The 14,373-nt window shown below is 46.2% G+C and overlaps 1 protein-coding gene across 1 annotated transcript; it reads left to right on the forward strand.

Moving 5' to 3' along the window:
- Window positions 1-8,958: 8,958 nt before the first annotated feature.
- On the forward strand, window positions 8,959-13,014 carry LOC105696473 (transcription factor SOX-14-like). Its single transcript, XM_012418958.1, has 2 exons — window positions 8,959-9,161; window positions 12,291-13,014. The coding sequence occupies exons 1-2, from the start codon at window positions 8,959-8,961 to the stop codon at window positions 13,012-13,014; spliced, it is 927 nt and encodes a 308-aa protein (XP_012274381.1).
- The last annotated feature ends 1,359 nt before the right edge of the window (window positions 13,015-14,373 follow it).

Here is a 14,373-nt window from a genome sequence, read left to right on the forward strand (position 1 = left end):
GATTTTTATCCTTTGTAATTATAGAATTACGGGATATAGAGAATTGTGCGCGACATAATAGCCGGTCGATTCCTGGAATCGTGGACCGAACTGCAGCCACGAGAATTAATTTCCTCTTTGAAAAGGGCGAAATTCATTTTCCACTCCAGGGGGGAAGATTAATATTTAATCGTTACCTCCGAATAGGAGTCGCCCATTTTGCCGATTCCGTCATTTGGGGTGATAGAGAAGTCACACGAATCGTGCCAGCCGTGTACGCCGGACAAAACTAAAAGACACACGACGTGCCAACACTGCCTATTGAAAGCAAGGAAATTTATACGAGCTCCTGCATCTGGCCAAAGCGCGTTTTCCATTTTTCTCGAGGGATCGTTCAACGAGCGACACAATGGATTCGGTCACCGGTGGTCAATTTGTTCAATGGACAATAATGCCGAAGGGCACAATGGCGGCGTTGGCCGTCCGGGGCATAAATCAATTTCGGCAAGATGTCGCCGGGAAGGATGGTCCTCTGTCGATGCGTCTCCTCTTTCCCTTTTTTCTCCCTCCCATTTCTTATTTCTCACCTCGAGCCGCCCTTATGAAAATGCCATCTTTCACGCCGACATCTTACAATTGATTAATAATCATTCTTTCCGCGATTATATCACACCTTCATTATATGTTCTCCATGTCGTGTTCATTTTCGTCGCCTCCTTCTTAAGGCGTCCTTATGAAAATATGCCTTTTTCCATCACATCTATTCACAAGTGACTAAAGAAACAAAACGTCCGGCATAATGGCTCCCACTGTCGCCATTATTGCACGGAGACCTGCTCTGAATTTTAAAACATCAATTGTTGTCTTAGAATGAGATCAACAGGTACGGTCGCGCCTCGCCCCTGTAAAAAATATTTCATGCTTCACTGTTTATCCCATTTGTACAGTTTTATGCTGCCGTTTGTTTTAAATTGTGCTAAATTCCATCATTCCGGCAATTGGTCTCTGTTTCGAAACAAGCGAAAGAGTGTAAAATAGTTTAACAATTAAATACGCGCCATCATGCCGATTGTTTATTAAATATCATTCGTTTAACGAATGACCGTTTATCAGGACGAATTCAATTAATGTAACGAGCCAATTAAATACAGCTGGTCCTATTGGGTATCATGGTGTACCATGAAGTGATATATATATTCATGTGCATTTTATGGAACTATGCATCGAATGCACTTTCGGAGAACTTTATATTGTGGCGCCATCTCTCGACAAAGTCCATCAATCCTATGCACGAGGTTACCGACGAGGTCGTATTATCTTCTGTTCTTCTCCTCAACTGGGGTGCAATCTACTACAGAGATGAGTTGGGAGATTGCTCACGGGCAGGGTCGCGCGATCGCATCGTGTGCTGCCCTCTGGTTTCGTACGTTTGGTTTCACCGTTTTTTACCCCCAAGGGCGGCGCAACGAATTTCTGGTAGGGGCTTGCGCACTCGCGATGGCTGTGCCATCTATCAGTTGCCGTTGACGGCTCACGTATTCCTGATGGTAATACCATGCGACAGTTGACGGTGGGGGCTTACCATTATGGCAATCTCTCAACTCATCTCTGCTTTTTCAGCCGGTTCTCCGGCTGCCCAGAGTTGTAACATGTGACAAGTGCATTAGCCGTTTGCATCCTCCACCGGAGGTCGCACAGGACGCGGTCGCTCGATCCTTCCCGTGAATCTATGTGGAAACTAAAATGCTGCCACCTTACGATGTGAATCATAAACCTGTAGATGTTTCCATTAGAACCTGTCGGTATGTAATAATTCTCTTCTTTTTCAAGCATTTAAAAAAATGCAGAAATTTCAAACAGTCACGCAGGCGTAATGAAATATTTCATATATATTAATTTTAAGGTGATATTTTTAATATCATATGTAGACATATGATAAATATTTAATGAGCGCTTTTCCAAGCCGGCAACAAATTGACTTAGGGTCTCAAATGATTTATTTAAATATTATCTCGCGATCTATATGAAAGGGATGCAAAAAGGGTTTAAATAATTACGATGTTACGGGAAAATTTTCGGAGCGACGAAGGTTCCAGGAAAGCCAAAGCTGGACGAAAAGCCGGACAATGGCGGCAAACAGGATTTAAGGATTCCGATACCACGGCACAACTCTCGTGCTAAAGTGTAGGGAGATCTGAATTGGATCGCATTAACCACAAAAGCACAAAAGGGAGCTTTAAGCTCTTCCCTGTCCAAGCGGTCATTCGGCGGCTTTGGCGCTGCTTTTTTAACGGGGTTTATATTTTCCCCGCTCCTTTCTCCGAGGGAAATCCCTCGTTTAAAAGAAAACTTATGAAAACCTACCACTTGTAACAAGAAGTTCTCATTGTCGTCGAATTTCGGCGCCGTTGTTACCTTTTTTTATAACTTTTCTTTTACGAGGGGCCCTGCCTAATGCGACAGTTTGGAGAGGTGGAGATGGCGGTGTTTCATCGGTAATTCCTAAATGTCTCTCCTGCAGATAATGCGGTAATGTTCCTCGGCCCTATCAGCCGATTTCCTTCATTTCCGCACCGACGTACGTACTCGATAGGAGTACCATTTATGCGCTCTTACCACTCTCTGATACCGACTTTATCTCCTGATGCGTCGCGTCTCCCGTTGCACCGCCGCCATTTTGTTTTCGACGTTCCGATGAAATCCCAAGTTACGCGCATAGAATAAATCCATTACTGGACTGGGGAATATTATCCAAAAACTTCCATCGTCGCAAGAAAAATCACCGAAAAATTAACGTGGCAAGACTCATTAACCAGCTAAGTGAATCTCGAAAAAACGACAGAGTCAGAGACATTGAGTCTGTTAATGAATATTGTAGGCCATTATTATATTAGGATTGTTGTTTATGTTACATTATCAATTTTTTGTCCCTTTATTTTTTGCGAGATATTTTACAATTTCGGACCCTCTTATAAGGTGCGCTTCTTCGGGGGCGAAACAGTCAAGGGAGCGACCACCGTTAAGAAGCATTACTGTCCGCTAATAATTATTATCTCGAATTATTATAAGACCTCGGATTCTTATATTAAAAACCATTGTCGTAACTCGGGAGCTTTGCGACGACGGGAAGAGAACCGTTCAAGCCACTTTGCTTAATAAATAATAGGTCCAGGTTTAACAAGAAAGGGAAGAAATTCGCATTCCTGAAAATCCCCAGGAAATCCCTTCTGACTAGAATTTGAGGAATTAATATGAAAAAATAGGAAAATTCGTATGATGGGAAAATCTCCGGGGAAATCATTACCGAGTACGTACACACGGTACACCACCCCTGATCTCTGTTAACGAGTTTCGGTGTGTGTCTTCGAGATAGTGAACTTCGAGTCGGCTCGGGGAAGAAACTTGAAACGGAACTAAGACCGTGTAATTAGCCCGTAATTTAACCCTTCAAGTGTGATTTTCCTCGCCCCATCCCCCTTCGCGATCGTGCTCGGCTTAAGTCGCATTATACCGAATTAAACGGCAAAGCAAGAAAGAAAGTCACCCCCAATAAGCTTCCCGCTTATTTATCGAACTTTTCTAGAAATAAACTGTCGCAATTGGAGAGAGAGAAAAAAAGAAATGTCCATCCAATTCATTCGAGTCCGAGTATTCATTAAATCGATAAAATATTCTTCTGGTCGAATGATAAATTTTTTCTCTCCGCGCGGATCCGTTGTCGAAACTTCCTTATTATTCAAGCAACAATCTAGGGATTGTTCGGTAAGTGCCAGTCACGGGACTTTTGTCAGGTTTTAAAATCGACAGGACCGTCCACCCACGCCGAAGACTCGGCAGGCTCGGTTTCCTGACATTCGTTGAATCGCGCCCAAACGAGGGAGATCCTTAATAACAATTAGTTGTCCTCAAAGGTAAACAATCGTGCTAACAACGTTACAGTCGGCTTTATCGAGCGGTAAACGTAATCGAATTCCCGCAGGATGAAAGGCGACGCACGGAGGTCCTGCCGCAACGTCCTCCCCTCGTCCCTACCGGCTCCCGTCACGGACCCGGTCACAATCCTTCGTCAGTATTATTATCGGCCGTGTTTCCGTGATTCGATAACTGAATAACGCCGCGCCGGTGCCCTCCTCTCACAAAGGAGCCTTTTAACCCGCCGACAGCCCTGCGTTCCGCCTTTTTTCGCTCGCCTTTTTCACCCAGGACTCCACTCCGAGAATTAGGCGCCGCAGCTGCCTCCGCCACTTCTGGTTTGACAGTTTTATTTTTTCACCTTTTATTCTTCCATCCCATTTTTGTATACCACTACGTGGTATTTATGCACCGCGATAGAGAATTCATTGAATGAAGGAAACAATTTTTTAGCTCAAGGGTAATGATTTGTCAGAGTAACGCGGAGCAGTTTCATCGCTGTTAAGGGGCGTTATCCATAATCGGGGAACTGGAACAAATGACGATGCCGAAGTTGGGATCCGTTGGATTGGGTTAGTTGTAAGTCGAATTGTTAATCGTAATCGGAAAATAATTAGGGTCACCAAATCTCGCATGGAGGGGTTTCAATGCCGGCACTGAATCGACTCTAATTGTGAGAAATGATTCCGCGGGCTGTATCGACTGTTGATTCGAAACTCGTGTATTGACTTCTGAAGGGATGTTCCCTTGCCTTATTGCACTCGCGCATTCTTGTCCATTGTCACGACAATGCACACCGTGAGTCCCGAGATCTAATTGTCGAGCTCATTCGCTCAGTTGAAAATTAAGTAGCCATTATAGCGATCGGTGACGTAAAGAGACGCGGCGTCTCGGTTCATGATCTTGCAACCGCGTGAATAAAATTTTTTTTTATCGAATCGCATTAATTTTTTATTTCATTATAAATCGAAGGAAGTGGAGGAAGCGAAGCTTGATCAGCCAGAATTTTCATGAAGGTAAACTGAGATATAAATATGACGCCTATGACGTTTCCGCGAGACGTTCCGACATTTCTGCAAGGTGATGCCAATTATGATCGGATACCGCGATCGATCGATCGATTAGTTCTTTCCTCGGGAGAATGGCAGGGAAAATAAACAAAGTATTCCTGCCAGATAGAGTTTTGCCAGCCTCGGAGCCGCGGGCTGATCCAAAGTCAATGGTAAAGGGGAGCACAGAGAAGAATCCCCGATATTGCCGCTTGTATACCCGAGGCCACGAGGCTCATATCGAATCTTGACAATGTCCCCCATAGAGCAGACAGTCCACCATTGTGTCCCATTGCCTGCAGATATCTTCACACGTGGCACGCAATCACGGCACGCACCTACCGGTTACTCTTATGGCATAAATCAGGGTTTTTAAGGGTGGCTCAATAAACCGTTTCATCCTCCAACCAATGGACAATTGTCTTTTTTTTGTTTTTTTTAACAAAATTGAAAATAGTACCAATGACAATCTTTCCCCGTCACCTTAATTGACATGTAATGAACCGATTGGCACTCGTGATAAGAATCCAGGGTGGACAGGGGACGCAAGGGATGGGATTTCTCGAGTGACCAATGTACAATTGTCCTTATTTTTTAACAAAATTGAGAATAATACCTATTATATTCTTTCCCCGTCACCTTAATTGACATATAATGAACCGATTGGCACTCGCAACAATAGGCCTGGGTGGACGGTGAGCGCAAAGGGTGCGAATTCCCGAGTGCCGAATGAACGGGCTGGGAAAAAGAGAGGGGTGGCCGTAAGGGAGGATTTCCAAGCGAGGGATTACGATATTCCGGTCACACGTCACCGTTCGTTGATGTATTCGTCGTATGTAACCCAACGGGACTCCTATAAAATACTACCCCATTTTGTTCGGGCGAATAACTTATTGTGGCGTGCTCTATTTTGATACGGCAACGCCGACGCGTCCGGTCCAGAATACAGAGCGACTTCGTCGGCCGGACTTCGGGCCGCATCGAGCAAAACGCGGAATCCGATTTGCCGGAAGAAAACTCTATTGGCGTGGCAAACAATGACTAGTTTTCGAACCGGCGCGGACTTTTCCGGATTTTCTTGCGGACTTACCCGCGTTCCCTCAATTTTCACCCGCGCTTCTAAATCAACCCTTTGCTTCGCGAGACTCGATAGGGTAACTTAAGGCGGGATGAAGTCGTCTAAAGTTTGACCACCTTAATGTGCAGGTCCTATTTTTATTAATTTTTGTATGGTTTATATTTTGGAGCGTAGGGCCAGAATTTGTTATCTCCGAATGATACGCGATAAAGGGAATGACGGTCTCTTGGGCCCGAAGCACGTTATCAGAAATCGAAGAGCGTGGGAGTCGAATATAATTTGGAAACGTGTCGCGGAATAAATCGACAATGGGGCTCGGCGGACGTCATGATTAACCGAAACCATCGGCTTAACAATGGAGTAATCAGCGAGCTTTTCCTGAACCAGCTACGCGTTGTTGTCACCTCAGCAATCGCAACAATGCCTCGATGTTGGTACCATTGTTTCCCTATTGTTGCACTGTCCGACTGTATAATGATATCTACTCTTATTTCGATCGCCTTGATAATGATTTCTCATGATATCCCTCGACTCAAAAATCTCACCATGTGAAATTTCGCTACTTGAGAGATATCACCACGTCTACGATGGTTTTTTATTTTTTTTTGGAGAAGTAATTCAGTCTTAAATTATTCGTAACATTTAATGAGATCATTTTTAATCGCACATTGTGAATGAGTCACTAGGACGTGGCAGGGTCGTTTGAAGAAATTCCCGGCGTCTTGGAGAGAGGCGAGATAATTTGTTAAAAATTGTCGGGAGAAGACTGCAAATAGAGATAGTGTCCCGGCAAAAGGCGGGATTGTTTCATTGATGAGCAAGCATTGAAGAGCGGTGGGTGCGACGGCGTTTATGACTCGCACCCTCTTTCGTCCGGCATCCTATGAATGGTATAATCAGCGGTCGCGTGGCACCCTATTTCCATCCCCTGTTACCATCCCCCATTTCCAAAATCCATCCACGCCTCTCCTATCGGCGGATCCAAGGGATAGGCCCAAATAGAGATCAAATCAACCAGATTTAGGAGCCAGGAGTTAAGAGAGCGCGAAAAAGAGTGAACCGAAGAGTCTCTCTCTCATCTAACAATATTTTACAAACATTTCACGACCAATAATTAACGCAAAAGAAATCCTCATCTTACGTCTTATGAACGTCTATAAGAAGAGGCTCGATTTAACGGCAAGGATCGCAAATCGCTGCCTTAAGGGGATGTTTTCTTTGATATTCACATTGTAAAATTTCAGACAATTCGAGACACCCAATTAAAAAAAAAAAGTGTTATAGACCAGACCTCTATCGCCACTTTCACGTCACCTTAAGGGTGTTGGTACGTTTACATCTGGAGTTTTTGGAGGATTAAGCTATTAAGCTATGATTAGGGTTCTCCTTAAGCCTAGAGGAGGTAATGTAAAAACTTTTCTCCGTTAAAAAGTTTATTCCGTCAACACCTTTCGAGGTCCTTTTTCCGGCGGCTCAATTTGTTATCGCCCCTCTTTTCCCTTTTTAATCTCCAGCCTGGACCATAGGTCCTGGAGTGATAGAAACGACAAATATTTAAGTGGCCTCGCATCGGTTTGCTCGATTCCAAGGCACCGGTGGTCGCTGCCGGCATGCGATAGGAACTTTACGAGGCACGTTTGCCAACATAAAAGGGACATTATGCGCCTCGGTGGGACGCATCGATAGGTGGCCGCATTCTATTCGGCGCGAGTCTCTCTGTAAATACATCCCCATAAACGGTCTCCTACCTCCCACCCTGTATCTGCACTAACCTGGCCTCTCTCGGCCTTCTTTTCATCGATTATTCTCCTTTCCCCCTTCTTCGGGTCTTCCACCTTCGAAAAGGATTTTTCAATTCGCTATCTCCGTTAGAAATGAATTTACTGACCGATGCGCACGCAGCGTCTTTCATATTAAATATTAAATTAGAAAATCAGCATATTAAAAAATATTTCGGGATACTGAATTTACTAACCGATGCGCACTCAACATCTTTCATATTAAATATTAAATTAGGAAATCAGCATATTAAAAAATATTTCGGGATAGGAATTTGTTGACCGATGCGCACTCAAGATCTTTCCCCTGCGTTCAGTGTTGAGTATCACGGGAACGCTCCAAGTCCGAAGAGCAAAGAAACGGGAGAAGGGTATTCCTCGCGGGTGGAGGAGTAACCGGGGGCCACACCTGTTGCGTAGGTTGTATCTCCCGGGCGCCATGTCGGCGAAAGGGCCAATCGTGGGTGTCCATTAGCAGGGGTTTCTGGTGGGAGTCGCAGAACTCGTCTGGTTGGCCCGCGAGTCTTCGCTCTTCCTGGACTCTCCCGGCTCTCCCTGCTCTCCCTAGGGACTCAAAGAGACCGCGCACGCATTCCCGCGGGCTCCGGCCCGACTTCAGTTCCTCACGGAGCCCTCCAACTTCGCAGCGAGACTTTTTCGACCTCGCCAGCCCCATCTAATCCGAAGTTGAAGTTCCCCCGAAACTTCATTTCCGACACGAAGTTGAAACAAGAAGGCCAATCTCGGGGTATTGTCGGTTGATTAGCCAGTTTTCGCTTCGCCTCGAATTATCCGGCACTTGAAGAAATGTGAAGATACTCGAAAAGTGTGACTCTTATCCCGGTTTAACTCCCAAGAAGGAAGATCCCGGTGGTGCACTTCTGGACTTTTTCGGATTTCAAGTAGATTTTTCAAGTTCACGCGATGCGGCTCTTATCGGTGCATCTCTTGAGCATGTTGATAAGTGATAAGCAGTGGCAATCCGATTGCGGGTTGATTTTTTAATTATTTTATTATACGTAAAATTGACGCTCGGGATATGAGCCCTCGGTAAGGTGGTTTCGTGGGTAAGGGGACTTTAAATGAGCGATATCAAATTAGAAGAAGGTATCATTTTTTGACTGTCGAAGTTCGCGAAGTTTCGAAGTGCCGGGCTAGCGACATGTCGTCCAAGGCGCTTCACAATGAACACATTAAACGACCCATGAACGCGTTTATGGTGTGGTCCAGGGGGCAACGCCGGAAAATGGCACAGGAGAATCCGAAAATGCACAATTCCGAGATTTCTAAACGACTGGGAGCTGAGTGGAAACTTCTCAGCGAGAGCGAGAAGCGCCCATTCATCGACGAGGCCAAAAGATTGCGGTGAGTCGATAAAATATCACATTTATTTTATATCAATAAATTGCATATCCAAGAGATCAAATTTTCATTTTCTCCGTTGCGGTTATAGTGAACTTTTCATTATTCGGTCAATTGAGTAGTCCTACGTTGGGTCGTAATTTTTTTTTATTTACTTTAAATTATGCGAAGAAAAAAAATCAGCAAATAAAACCTTGTTTGTATATAACAATGTTTTAATCGATTCCATTGACGGATTAGTAAATCCCCTTCGGGCGAAAGTGCCGACTGCGAGGGATCGTTTCGATCGTTTCGATCGTTTCGATCGTTTCATCCCAAGTAATTGTCCTTTAGCCACCTATATCGGAGAAATGATTGCACCAAGGGGTAGCAAGGGCTAGGGGTGGCTCGGTACTTCATAATACGGTACATTGTACGATAAAGCTAAGGGCGGGTTGCGCTAAGCTCCGAGGGTGGCGTTGCTGAGCGCCTCGATATTCAGGGGGACGGACATCTTTATTACCGACCCTGAATATTTAATCACTGTTATGAGTTTATTTAGTTCAACGAGCACTAAAGCTCCTTCAAACTCGGGGTATGATTATCCTTCGCAGATCCTTTTCCCTAAGTAAACGTTATCGGGAACTTCTTCCCTCCTAAAGGTGGATACACACTTTGGGTGAAAATAAGAATTTACATAGAAATTTTTGTTAAAGGAAAAACCGCAAAAAAAAAAAATGAAAAGTCGCGCTTACGTGCCTCGAAGAAAAGAACGGGGGGCCTACCGAGGTTGTACAGCTTCGTCTGAAACAAAAGTAGAGGAGATGCGGAGGGGGTTAATGCAAAATCCATTTTTACGGGTGGAGGTGTCGTAAAACGAAAAAGGGCCGCTCCGATAAAGTCGTTCCGTTGGAGCCGGCCGGCCGTAGGGCGCCGTTCCGCTGGAGCCGCGTTGTCAGTGGCCCGCGGTAATCTGTCCATTCGTTCACGGCGACTCACAATGTGGCCCTCGAGATAACAAATAAAGCCCCATTGTCGCAATTGTGTGGATTTAAAAGGATTTGCGCCTGGCGCTCCTCCGCCTAGCCTCTCAACCCCGCTCTCGCGCTCTCTCTCTCTCCCTCTGTCTGCCTCCGCGTCGGTTTCTAGTCGCACACACCCCACCGACTAAGGGGTGACACCGACACGGACGCGGAACGGCACACGCGTGTTCGCCACCGCCTCCGTTTCCACTATCTTGCCCTTCGCGACCCTCCACCGCTGATATCTACATGCCTTGGTGTCAGGGGTCAAGCTAGAAAAAAATCATTCCCAATTTTCCCGCAAATTACAGATTACGATAAAAATTTCAACAATTGGCAATATTATCTTTGTTAAGAATATGTTATTAAGAATCGAAGGTTTTATCATAACGATGTGCACCTCGCCACCCTCACCGCTGATATCTACATGCCTTGGTGTCAAGCTAGAGAAAACCATTCCCAATTTTCCCGAAAATTTCGAGGATCTGGGAATTAATGGCACTTGAAGGGATGAACTTGCGAAGCTCGTAACTAACAGTTATTGTCCGCGATGCTGTCGCCGACTGCCGGTGGCTTATGTCGTAGAGAAGACAGAATACCCTGTTTATCGCGTGGAATGTGAATTGTAAAGATTACGCCCGGTGTTTATGCATTTATGCTGAATTATTGTCGGGGCTTTACCAATGTTTATGCTGATTTACGCTTTATGCTATCTGCTGGGACACATTGTCCCAGAATTATTATTCCGCCCTCTATCTCGCTCTTCTCCCTGCGTTGACCCTTCCGGAAGGGAGGAAGTCTCGATACTCACTTTCTCGATACTTTTCCCCAAATCGAAATTCACATATCGATCCTTAAATTCTTTCACCGATCTTTCTTAAACAAAAATTAATTGGCTCCTGGCAACTGATAGAAAAAAAAAATTTCTTTCGAGAAAACTCCCTGTATCAGGAAAGAGGTTAAAGGCACTTTGTTCCTATCATGTATTCTTTTATCAGACCGCAGTCGGACATAAATAAGGGGCGGGTTTGTACGGTGGTGGGTACATAATGGGGTATTATATACTGGAGATACGAGGGGTGCCCCCTGTCGACCTAATTGTGTGCACAAGATATTTACCTCGAATGCCCATGGTGTCTCGTCCTATCACACGAGTGACTTGATAAAACCCCTCTTTGTCAGCTTTTTAAAAATACCTTGATAATGCACCTCTTTGTTGGCTCTAAAGACGCCCTGATAGTGCCCTTCCATTTCAATTTCCACGAATTTCGCTTCTTAACCTGGACTTTGAGAGGGAATTTCAAAGAAACGAATTATAGAAAATGGCGGTCGCTGCGCCGCTTCGCGGAGGAGTAAAAAATTTGAATATATTATTCCCGTGAAAGGGCTTTCGAAATTTCCGACACGGCGGGGAAATTATGGTAGGAAAAATCTGGCACCTCCTGCTCGGGGAGAAATTTGCGAAAAAATGCGGGAATTGTGCGAGCTGCGGATTAAAGAGTTTCCATCGGATGAGAGCGCACATTGTTCCCATAAAATGGCGTCCGTCCTCGCTGTATTTCGGAGTCCCCCCCATCAATTTTTGTATTTATTTCCTCCCATATTTGGGTTTCTTTCGTTCTCTACGGGAGTCGGTTGCTTTTCTTTTTCTTTTCTGCATCCAGTGCGCGAGATATATTCCAAGCAAATGGCCGTCAATGGAGCCGAGAGTAGAGGTGCAATTTGTTATTATCGGGAATCCTATCGACAGGATTCGAAGGCAAATAATGAGAAGATAGCCGTGAAGAGGCCCCTTGATAAGTCTTATTTGCTGTCTGCCGAGAAGGCTCCGAGAAGTTCCGTTTCCGTTTGGGAAATAATCCCTTTACTCCGCGCGATTACTTTTATCTCGAGCCCGGCCACAGGAGATATTTCTCACCTTCCTCCTGACTTGTCGAATGTTTTATCTCGAGGGACTTTAACTCCAGAATGTACACAGGGGGGTAAACATGGAAAAGCCACATTGACATTTGTTAAAAGCATTACCCTTAAAATTGTATCCCTGGAAAATCCTCCGTAGTTCGGTACTTAATATTGCTAAATATATATTTCTCAATTGGGAGAATTCATCAGGGATGAATTTCATTTACAGGGCGCTGCACATGAAGGAGCACCCGGACTACAAGTACCGACCTCGGAGGAAACCGAAATCGCTGGTAAAAAAGGAGAACAAATTCGGGTTCTCCCTGTCGCCGCTGATGTCCCCAGGGGACACCCTGAGCAACATCTCCAGAGGTCTCCTACCGCCCCTGGTCCCTCCTGCCCACCACCCCCTGGTATCCCACGAGGACCTAAAAATCCCGCGTTTCTTCCCTCCATTCCCCTACCCACTCTACCCCTTGCAGCATAAACTAGGAGATGACCTAAATGGAGGCAAACTGGCTGCCGACCTGGCCCTGCAGGCGATATACGGAAGTACGTTCTACTCCCAAGCTGCAGCTGCAGCTGCATGGCCGCCGATTCTGCCCAGCCCGACCTGCATTCAGCCAAACTGCGGCTGTCCAAGTCCTCCGAAGGACCCCAAAAGGTCTCCTTTCCTGATGGGAGGCAAACCCGAGGACGAGGACGAGGACCGATTCGGGTCCAGGGTGGCCAGGGAGTCGGAGGGCGAGAACAGGGACGAGCGGTACCGGAAGCTGGAGGAGGCCTTTTCCGGGGCGGAGAGCAAATTCAGACCAGAGGAGAAGGCGGATGACAGGAGATTCTTCGCCGAGAGGTTCGATAAATTCCCACAGGTCCCCAGGAAGCAGGACACTGCGTTCTCCGTTCAGAGTCTGACTGGGGGGGCTGGGACCAACAGGAGTCATGTCATATGAAGGCCGCTTCCGGTTCTCCCGGATCTCAACTTCCGGGGGAACCTTGTCTCCACCTGGCCTGCACCTGATTGGTGGAGGGTACCGCCGATGTTGTCGCCGATCCCGCAGTCGACGGTTACCGGGGCCAGTGTCACGGGGAATGACGATGACGGGGAGAGGAATGATACCAGGGTGACGAGGACCAACACGGTGGCGGCTGTGGTCCAGTGAGATCGATCCCTGTCCACGTCTACATGGAATTGCAAGAAGGGAGAGGTATTCACTCAGAAAATCGTGGATTTTAACCTCGAAATGCTCGGAAATCACCAAAACGCTGTCACTATCTTAAGGCCGGACGTCGCTTGTCCCCGAACCGCATTGTTGTCCGTCATATCAAATCAAAGGCAGTCGGCTCTCGATGAAGAAAATCGTTATCACTGATTTCCGAGTGAATAGCCTCTCGGTAAAAAGTCCTCGAGGTATATTATGGAGGTCATGGTGCTTATCAGCAGGGCCGAAGGCCCTCCAGCAAGATCATTCCGTATCTGGGAAAATGTGCGAGTTCCTCTGTGGAAATCATTGCGGGTTAATTTCCACCATCCGATTTCCATCCTTGGGGGTATCCAGACCTTTTCCACCCGGGAAGCGATTTTCCGCGATTGGTCGGGCGATATGCCCGGGCCGCGAAAAATATGTAAAGACTCTTTTGGGAAAATCCGCGGAAGGGGACGTTTCCGCGGGAGGGAAGAGAAAGAGGGAGACGGACGATTCGGTGGAACCACTCGATAAGTCGACACAGAGAAATGCACGGGAAAATCGAATCGATACCGGGCCGCGGTTAAATCCTACAAAGAGACCTCACTCCCCCTTTGGCGACGTGATATACGCCCAGGGACCTGGAGAGTCCAATTTTGATGAGATAGCCAACCCTCTCGTACGTTATGCCTCCGCATCGGCGACGAAACCGAGCCGAAGAAAAAAGGAGCCCTCCCGACGGAAGCAAATCTCTTCTTTGCGGATCGCCCATGTGAAATAAGCCAAACGCTCTGAATGCTAAACGCACGGCCGAGCGATCTCGCGCGCTGCACCGCCGATGGGAAGCTTGACATCGGGCCTCGATTTCGACCAATCGCTTTTATTTCGCCCCTTTCGACATCGATAGTGTTCGCCTCTCCCGAAATTTTCCTGCCCGTTTTCAAGACTCCGGGAATTTCCCACGAGCGAAAATCTCGAAGTTCGGGCAGCGAAAAAAGAAATGGGAAACTAGATATGCTGAACAAAAAAAAAAGAAAAGAAATTCATTCAACCAAGATAATATTTTCTTGTGGTATTTTGTTAATTCGGAAAATAATTGACTTAACTAAACTCAAGGGGATCACT

Source organism: Orussus abietinus, unplaced genomic scaffold (genome assembly GCF_000612105.2).
Source record: "Orussus abietinus isolate OABI.00-Male unplaced genomic scaffold, Oabi_2.0 scaffold13, whole genome shotgun sequence".
In the NCBI taxonomy this organism is placed as follows: domain Eukaryota; kingdom Metazoa; phylum Arthropoda; class Insecta; order Hymenoptera; family Orussidae; genus Orussus; species Orussus abietinus.